We start from the raw sequence: 9,987 nt of genomic DNA on the forward strand, positions 1-9,987 counted from the left end.
CAGAAACATGTCGAGGTGGAGAATACGGCCGACTAGGTCGTGAAGAAGCCATAGATGTAGCACTTGCCTGTGGCTTGCTAGATGACCTCTCTTGGGTAGGAGACTGTTGCCAAACGGAACTAGTACCTCGAGAAAAAGTATCTGCAAAATTTCTCCGGTTGTATGGGCGTTTCAGACTTTCCTCAACCTGATATGCTACTTGTACGGCGTCTTCCATTGTAGGTAGTCGACTAGATGCAAGGGCAGCACTAAGTTGAGGGTGCAAACCATTGCGAAATTGGGCCACTAAGACTTCTTCATCCCACTCAAAGTCAGAACGAGTGGCCAAATAATAAAATCTAGCAACATACTCTTCAACGGTCAAATTCTCTTGTTTCAACTGTGCAAACCTGAGATGCATGCGTTGCTTGTAATCAGAAGGCAAGAATCGCCGATTCATGACTTCATACATTTCAGCCCAAGTAGTGACCAACCCAATGCCTCGGGATTCGGTTCTGTTGTTGTTGCTTGATCCACCAGACTCGAGCCGTGCCTTTCAGTTTGGCCTCTGCAAATAGGATCTTTCGAGCCTCAGTCAACCCGTACCATCTGAAGAATGTATCTAAACTGTGAATCCAGTCAAGGTACAATTCTGGATTATTGTCTCCATAAAAATCAAAGACATCCAGTTTTGCTGCTCTTTCTGCTCCATCATCATGTCTACCAGTCCCATATGGTGGTGGAGGTGGTGGTGGTGGTGTATGATGTGGTGGTGGTGGTGGTGTTCCTGGCAGATCCTGTGGGGTGGTGTTGGAGGAATCCCCAGACTAAATGGGACTCTTTCCTTTATCTGCTGCCACCAAACGATCAATAGAAACTTGCATAGATTCCACCATTGTTTTTAGGGACGTGACCATGTTAGTGAGAGCATCAAATTTTGTATCAGTTTCTCCTTTATAAGAATTCAGCTGTTGAACAACTTCACTATTGGCTACCATGGTGATGAGTAACAAAATAGCACTCAAAGAATAATGGTAGAATAGTAAATAACTGAATGCTTAAAGGGCAGGGATAGAATGGGAATTTTTTTTTTTTTTGAAGTTCGAACTAAACCACAAAAAGTATGTCAATCACGTGTGGGATAGGGGTTTGCTGGAAATAAAAATATATGGGACAAAAGTGGAATAAAGGAGAAAGGGAGGGGTATCTTAGGAAACGAAAGATAAATAAAAGGAAAAGGAACAAAAGGGGAATTGTGGGGGTGGGTTTTACCGACCAAGGAAGTGTCTCCTTCTGGGAGATGGAACCAGCAGTGGGAGTTCGGCGAAGGAGGAGGGAGGCGGCGCGACTTCGATGAAGAGATGGGTGACTCGCGACGGCTTCAACTCAGGTATGTCGCTGCCTCTCTCTTCTCATCTCGTCTTCTTCTTCTTCTTGGTGATTCTTTTTCTCTTTTTTTCCTTTTCCGTCGGACACAGAGAGGAGGCGGCGGCTGCTGTCGGAAGGGACAGAGAAGGCGAAGGGCAGGTGGTGCGGCCGGAAGGAACAGAGAAGGCCGAGGGCAGGGAGGGTTCGGGGTTTTTTTTTTTTTTTTTTTTTGCGATTGCTCTCTCTGCTGCTTCTCCGACTTCGAACTCGACTTCTTTTTTTTTTTTCCTTTCTTTTCTGCTTCAGTTTCTTCTGCTGCTACTTCTTGCTGCTCTTCTCGCCTTATTTTTTTTTTTTTTTCACAATCTGGAACCCTAGAAGGGTTTTGATTGAAGGGGAAGAAAAAAAAACAGAGGGCCGAGGGGTTGTTACCCTTTGGTTTTCACTAGGATTGAAGGGATGGGGTGGGTGAGCGATGGTTTTTTTTTTTTTCACTGTATTCTCAGTATCGGTGGAATCCGACACAGAGAATGGAAAGGGAAGAAGAAAGATGGGGAAGGAATAGGATCCTTCGGCTCTGATACCAATTGATGGAGAACCCTTAGGGAAGGGAGGGGAAATCAGAGTAGAGATGGGGAAAAGGAGATCACACTCACACATTCGTTCAATAATCAAATTGCTCTCTAAATCTTCAGTCGATTACAACCAATATATAGAAAATAGGAACATGAAATTAGAAACTTAACTGGAATAGAAACTAGCCTAAACTAGGAAACAATTATAAAAGGAAACCAAAGCAAGGAAATAAATCCTACTCCTACGTTCAAGTTTGGAAACTAAAAGCATGAAATAAAATACTGGGTAAACTACTAATTTTATTTCCAACCATTGTTGGACCAAAACCCTGGGCTGGACCGGTTCTTCTTGGCTCTTGGCTTCCAAAGCCGGTCATGCTGGTCCAACCAAGAAAGGGCAGCCATATCTGCATCATATTAACCTCAATATAAGTGCATAATGCGTTGGGACTACAGTCAATATGAAGAACCAAGTCATATTTGTATGATTTTTTTCATTTTGGATAAGAAAAAATTAAGGACATAAAATTAAATCTATTATTAGGTCAAAGTTAGAATTGGTAAATCATCTATTAGCTTAGGTTGTAAACACGATCAGGCAATTTCTTAATAGAAGATTTCTTGTCTCAGCCATTTGTAAATGTCCACATCTATCAATACATAATTTTATTAAGAATTTTTATATGGGAAAAGAATGATTAAATGTCAGAAAAATGATTGATCTTTGTTTCAATAAGTTGTGCTTTGGTTACAATAATTGGAAGATTTTGAAAAGCCTCTAGTGGATAATTAACCTGCAAAACTTAACACTAACATTTCATGCAATTACATGCCGATAATTTGCATATACATGGCTTTACCATCATTGGCATGCACAATGACACCTCAAAGTTCACAAAAAAGAAAAAGAAAAAAAGAAAAAAAAAGAGATTACCATGAGTCATCTGGGTTGTTTTTAATTATAAATCCATTGAGGTATAGTAGCTACTGTCACAAACACGAAACAAATGTAATCATGAAGAAAGGTGAAAGAAAAACTTTGGACACACAATAATCATTGAAAGAGCAAATTACTATTTGCTACAAAGAAGCTATTCAGCACAAAATAAATCTGAGATTTTTAATAACAGCAAGGATTGGAATGTCTGCATTATATTTTGCTTCAATGCTGAAGTTAGCACAAATCTCACCTGCATGGAACCAGTTGTAGATGGGGATAAGGGTTACATCAATGAACCCAAAGGTCTCACCCCCAAAGCAAGGCTTGTCTCCAAGCTCCTCTTCCAACAGTTTCAAGCATTCTTTGAATCTTTCTTCGTTCTCTCTTGTTCTTCTTCTTTCATCTTCAGTACCTTTGCCCCCAAATGCAAAGCTTGCATTTCAAATCCCAGTTTTCAGAAGTTAGCTAATTGGTAGAACAATCTGCTCGAAGATTCACCATAATCAAGTCCATGTTCAGAGAAATCGAAAAAGGCATCTAAAACTTCGCTCATAGATGAAAAGCATAAGGACCACAAGTGAAACAATTGCATGTCAATTAGAACAAAAAAGCGAATGAAATCTTTAATCAGGCCCAGTTACAGGATGGGGAAAACCCCCAATGGAGTATTCACTGATTCAGTCTCATAAAGAAAACACAAGCAACAACCTTAATAAGAAATTTTTTTATTACAGACTACCCATCTTGCTAGAAATCTAATAGGGTATGAGTTTGGACAATAAATAAATAAATAATAGGGTATGCAGTGATCCAATCTCAAGGAGGAAAAGAAGAGGGACCTAGATGAGAACACCAATCCTTCAAAATACCCCGTTGAATAAAATCATTAAAACTATTCATAATTGTAAAATGTTAAGTAGTTCATGTAAAAATTTTGGAATCTGTAACACAACAGGTGAAAAGATGGAAAGAAAAAATCTCGAGAATGCATAGAGAGCCGTCAAACATCGCTATTGATCGAAATCAGAATTTTTTATGATCATTTTAGAGAGAGAGAGAGAGAGAGAGAGAGAGAGAGAGAGAGGGTTTCAGGATAGTTTAATGTACAAGAAGAGAGAAGGGGAGGAACGTGAGAGAGGAGGGAAAAAGTGGGGGAGAGAAAGAGAGATAAGGAGAGCGATTTAAGGGATTTTTAAAAATACATAGAGAAAGATAGAGAAAGAAAGGATAAGAAGAGAGAGAGTAGGAGACGGTGGAGAATAGAGTAAGAAAATCATAAAATATCTTTTAAATATAGAAAAAGAGAGGAAGACGAGAGACAGAAGGGTGAAGAGTTTTAAAATATAGATTTTCTTTTTAAATAAATCTTGAAAGATATTTTAAAAAGAGAAAAAAGTGGATTCGTTTTTCTTCTCACTTTTTTTTTTAAACACTCGGTGGTATGGATGGAGAGAATGTGGATTTTCTAAAATGGGAAGGAAATCCTTAATTCTTTATTTTATAATAAATTGATAAACAATATAATAGTATGATATATATATATATATATATCATACTATTATTAATAACCCACGTGGGCATTTTTACTATTGCTCCTCCTTAAATATCTCTCTATCTCTCTCAACTTGGAGGAGAAAGGGGGAGTAAAAATTCCTAATAATTAGAAATTAAGGAATCAAATCGTGGGATCATTATTTGACTATTGGGTAATAATAGGGATCGGTATGAAATCCTTAATCTCGTGGTTACCCCAACATAGCTATAATTCCGAAAATATTTTTTTATTATTCTTTTATATAAAAACTAAGTATTTAAAATATGGAGGGGATAGAAGAATCCCTGCTCTAGGAGGGAAAATGATAGAAGAAGAAATGTCTCTCTGACTAGCAAGAAATCCAAATGAAACTATAGAAGAAGAAATGTCTCTCTCGTGCACAGTGTTCCCAACCATCGTTTGCAACCCAAAAGCCTCCTAGAAGGAAGACCACCAAAAGACACAACACGAGTATAAGCCTCCAAGAAGAGAGACCACAAAACGATCCTCTCTCTCTCTCTCTCTCTCTCTCTCTCTCTCGGTCTTTGCTTAGGGGGCTGAAGAGGATTTTAGGCTGAACGAAAACTTATTTCGTTCATCTTGGTTAACTGATTGAACCATTAATTGAGGAAACCAAATAGGTTCCATCTTGGTTAACTCTCCCTTGGTCTTTGCAGAAAAGAGACGACATGAGATGAGATGAGACAAGACAAGGCATGAGAGGCTGAAAGACACTTTCTTCTGAAGTCCGTTTTGTCGAAGAAACCCTTCTTACATCTCTGTTTCGCATCAAGGTAAGCATCTGAATGATCTACCTGAATTCATCATTCAGTAATTTCCTATTTTTTCTAGGTTATTGTTTTTTACTTTGATTTCTTTATATTTCCATGGTTCTTTTCCTTTTTTATTTTTTAATTGAAAGGTCCATGCACTGATTTGTTTTGCAAAATCTGTAGGCAGAAATTTCAGTACTTTATAATTGAAATTCCATGCGCCGTTTAGACATATGAAGATGGTTTATTCATTACCTTTGCTTTGAAATTGATTTAGTATGCCTTGTACTTTGCATCTCTCTTCACCAACTATTTCACTGTTGTGCTTGGTAACTAAACAAAAAATATGGCCAATTTAAATACTTCCTATCTTAACCAATGTTGTGGTCTTTGCCACTTAAATTATACATTTTCTAATTTTAAATTTATCAAAATAATCTAGATTCCATCTTCTGAGAACGGTTTATATTAGAATGTCTGATTCACTTTCCATCTTGTCATGCAGGATCATACATGTGACCCATTTCAAGAGGACTTGAAAGGATAACGATAAGAACGTAAAAGAGAGAACTCAATCGTGTCCTCAATTGCATCTCAAACATGAGCTCACACTACTCCATCCAAAAGATTAATTCTTTATGGGTATTTTGATAACTTATTATTGGGGGGAGGAAGTTTGCAAGAGTCAATCACTTTGAACAGTATGAGTTTCTACTTGGATATCAAAACTAATTAAGAACCATTTCCTCAGTGAAACTTTTAAAAGTGGCAAATTCTTTTGAGGCTAATCTACTCCTTGCAATAATTATGTGTGTAAAATTAGGAAAAAATATTTATGGGTTAAAACTTAAAGTACTTTCTAAAAGCATAAATATTAAAAATTCGTAGGTTAAAAGTACTTATTATCTGTCATTTATAGCATGCCAACACGTGCATTTACAAGTGCAAGTTTGCTAGTATATATATATATATATATAATGTTATATTAATATATTTATATTTTTTATAATAACTTGAAACATGGTTGGCTATGTTGGGTTCAATTGAAGGCCTCAACTCTAGTCTGGTCCGATCCTAACTTAGGGTCAGAAATTTTCAGCATTGATCCGCCCTTAATGCTAGAGTGTCTTAGCCTAGGCCTTGTAGGGGCTCATGATGAATTTGGATCAACAAAGCCAAACTTGCACTCAAGCACAAAACTGATAGTATATTTCCTAGCCCCCATTTTAACCCCTTAATTTTTGGGTTCCTTCCTTAATTCCTTTTCAGGTTCATTCTATGGCTCCAAATGGCCCCTTAGTAACAAACAACCCCACCTCCCACACCCTCCAAAAGAAAAAAAAAAATAAGAACTGCATGACATTTTTATTAATCTGAAATGCAACAAAAAACTACAGTTTCAAAATATAATACGAGGCTTTGGAGCCTGTACATATATGGAAATGTGTGGTATTGAATATTGATACATCAATAGGAGGAGATGGCATGAGAGTATCAACAAAATTTAGAATTACAGGCTGGTTTCATGGAAACCCGAACCACTGATCTTTGGTTACCGTATTCACAAATTTACTAGTAAGAAGTAACCAGTAAATTAATTTGTAGAAGTAGCAGACACATACGTAGATTATGAAACCACCCACATCCAGGATCCAGCCCAACTCGCAATTCTTCCTCTTTAGTTCCCAAGCAAGTTAAAATCGTAGCGGGGAGTACTACTCGATCGAAGAAGAGACTGTTTCTTTTCTTGTTCTGGAAATTTAATAATTAATATAGCAATTGCTGGCTGCGGCTAGCTGCAGGACTGACGTCGTCCTCAATGATCTTGTTCTGCTCTTCATGATTAACGTGAATCAACAATATCATTAATTAAGTGATTTATTCAATCTCGGCGCTACGTACTTATGTAATTATTAAGCTGAGGTTTGTCATCGAAGTTGAGATGATCAAAGAGGGACAGCGAGAGAGAGAGAGAAAATCCTAGACGCTTCTCTCGAGCATCTCTCGATACCTTTTGAAGGACTCCTGCTTCTGCATTTTCATCTGTCGATGAAATCTCATGATGAACAGGTCGGCAACTTGATCAATCTGGTCTTCAAGCTTAAAATCCTCTCCGCCTTCGTTGCGGTGGTTTCTCACCAGATCAATCACCGATCCAACCGGGTCACCCAGATCCAGCTCATCCTCCCCTTCCTCCGACTCGAACAACGAGTGCGTCAGATCCGGGTATTTGTCGTCGTCGTCGTCGTAGTACACCTTCTGATCATGACCATCAATGTCCCCCTCTCCTCCCACCTTCACCAACTCGGAACAACTCGGATGCGACTCGTTGGGCACAGCATGGTAGAGCACAATGGCATTGCCGCTGTTTTGATCGCCCCCGTGTTCGACGTCATGATCATTGCCTTGGTGGTGGTGGTGGTGGTGATGAGCGACCAAAGCATTAATCTTGTGATTGATGGCAGACAACAAGACCTTCTTATTCTTCAAAAAAGATAAGATTATGAGGCGACTCTTCATGGCGCTCGTCTTGTTCTTCAAAGCCAAGGATTTGGCCTTCACCACCGAGCTCAACACAGACATGAGCTGCTTCAAGAACATCGAAGCTCTGTTCTTCATCTTTAATATAAATGGGGTTTGCTGAATATTCCGATGATGATGATGATGATGATCGAGGAGGATAATTATGTAAATAGCAGCAGATAGGAGAGGAAGTTGGGAGACGAACAATATTACTTCAAAGTTCACTCACTAACCTAATTGACCTCTTTCAAGAAGTGTTTGACACGAAAATATTACAAGAGGGCCGCTGCGTTTATATAGAGATAGAAAAAGTTGGAGGTGCTTTTTACTTTTCCTTTTTTTCCTTTCCAAGTGGGTATACACGAGGCAGACAGTGGAGAGAGAGAGAGAGAGTAGGGGAGGAAGCAGGGCGCGAAGGAGGGAGAGGGGGGGAAGAAAAGCTAGGGAAGTGGGAGAAAAAGTGAGAGCGAAAGAAAGCGATAAAGAGGAGGAGGAGAAAAAAGCTGAAACATGATGGATACGTGGCAAAGCGTCGTTGGGAGGGCTGTGGTCCGGAGGCCAGACTTTAGTTTTCTTTGGTATACGGTATCGTGGTGGGCTGCTGTTTGGCGCCGAAGATTCTCTGTGGAGATACTTTGCCTTTTTGGTTTTACCGGAAAAAGGAGAGAGAGAGAGAGAGAGAGAGAGAGATTGGCTTTGGCGTTTGGGGTTCTATAATGAGTAATGCCTTTTTCCACGTTAAAATGCGAGCCTTCATATAGTTAATTAAAAAGAAAGAATACGCAATTGCTTCTTTATTATGGTAACTAAGCAATTGTTCTTCATACTTGATTCAGAAAATATCTTATAGCTAGCTAGCACACTTGGGTCTTGCTTTGGCGTTTTGTAGTGTCCTCTGTGGGGTCCTGTTGATTATTTCGTGGGTCTGTACTTGACCCCTATATGGCCGGTCGATCAATAGATCTTTCAATTAAAAAAAAAAAAACTGTTTGTTTTTCCATTCCCAAGGTCTTAAATCAATAATGCATTGGAATGTGAAAGTACTGAATAACCTTCTTAAGTAGATTGAAATTTGGAAGGGTTTATGTCTCCAGTGTATCTGTTTTTGTGTTCTCTTGGAAACAAAGAATAAAGAGGATTCTAGCACAACCAAATATCTTGCCCTCGCACACAATCTTTTGGTCACTTCCCCCACCTTATAGTTTTGATGAATTGTCTTGTGCTTGTTCCTTCCTTCTCCAATTTTGATTCCTCGACCCCATTGATGGATGTAATTGCTCCTCTCTCTCAGTTCTTGACCTTTGTTTTTTCTTTTATCTTTATAGAAACCCATCTCATATTCTAACACCCCAAGAAAAAGAAAAAAAGACCAAAAAAAAAAAAAAAAAAAAAAAAAAAAAAAAAAAAAAAAAAAAAAAAAAAAAAAAAAAAACCGTCTTCATGCACATTCACATAATACATGCTAGCTCACAAATTTTGAGACCATGGAAAAAAAAAATTCTCTGACATAGGCAGAAGGAAATCATAATACATGCAGGTATCAAAATGGAAAAAATCCTCTTTTTCCTTATGGTTTTGTAATTTCTATCATAGATTTTAGTATATTTCAAAATATCCCTTAAATTAGTGTGGGATGGATTTGGCATATGCAATTATGGGCAATAGGAAACTCCCTACCGCCCGGGTTGCATGAAAATTTTGCCCCAGCGACATATTTAGTTACATATGCATGTGGGCGAGTACAAAGGAAAATTCAAAAACTTTCACGGGGATATTGGTAAAAACAATTCTCCAATGTAATAGTAGGAAGTAGGAACCACATGCACTTGAATATATTTAGTCTTTCATATAGTTATCTCTATCTATGCAACTATAGACAACTTTGTTAAAATAATAAAAATAACAATAATTTGGTAGTCTATTATTGGTTTAAAAAAAAAAAAAAGATATTTATTTTTTCCTTCTTAATAATACTATTATTAGATGAACATATATCATGATCATGATGTAGTTCAACAGGTAATTGAATTGCTTCATGAAGAAATGTAATTGAATAATAGAGCACTGATATGAATGTGGCTCAAGATCATATCATTATGCATCGGTCAATTTTACCTTTAATTTTCATAAAAATAGGTTTTTTATTTTTTGTTTTTACATTTTTACCCCTGCTCTGATTCTTGATCTTGAATCGGCTAGGCATTAAGATCGATCTCAGTCGATAATGATACAAGACGGCCGATATAGCCAATCTGATACGGATACATTGAGGTTTTTTTTTTTTTTTTTTTTTTT

The 9,987-nt window shown here is 37.8% G+C and overlaps 1 protein-coding gene across 1 annotated transcript; it reads right to left on the reverse strand.

The window, feature by feature from the left end:
• Positions 1-6,513: 6,513 nt before the first annotated feature.
• LOC122078783 lies at positions 6,514-7,951 on the reverse strand. The gene has a single exon (XM_042644911.1). It carries the CDS (start codon positions 7,786-7,788, stop codon positions 7,150-7,152), a length of 639 nt encoding a protein of 212 aa, XP_042500845.1. The 5' UTR covers positions 7,789-7,951; the 3' UTR covers positions 6,514-7,149.
• Between the last annotated feature and the right edge of the window lie 2,036 nt (positions 7,952-9,987).

Source organism: Macadamia integrifolia, chromosome 5 (assembly GCF_013358625.1).
Source record: "Macadamia integrifolia cultivar HAES 741 chromosome 5, SCU_Mint_v3, whole genome shotgun sequence".
Lineage (NCBI taxonomy): Eukaryota > Viridiplantae > Streptophyta > Magnoliopsida > Proteales > Proteaceae > Macadamia > Macadamia integrifolia.

Coding starts and splice junctions, on each gene's coding strand:
- LOC122078783 (XM_042644911.1), bottom strand. CDS start 7,788: ATGAAGAACAGAGCTTCGATGTTCTTGAAGCAGCTCATGTCTGTGTTG.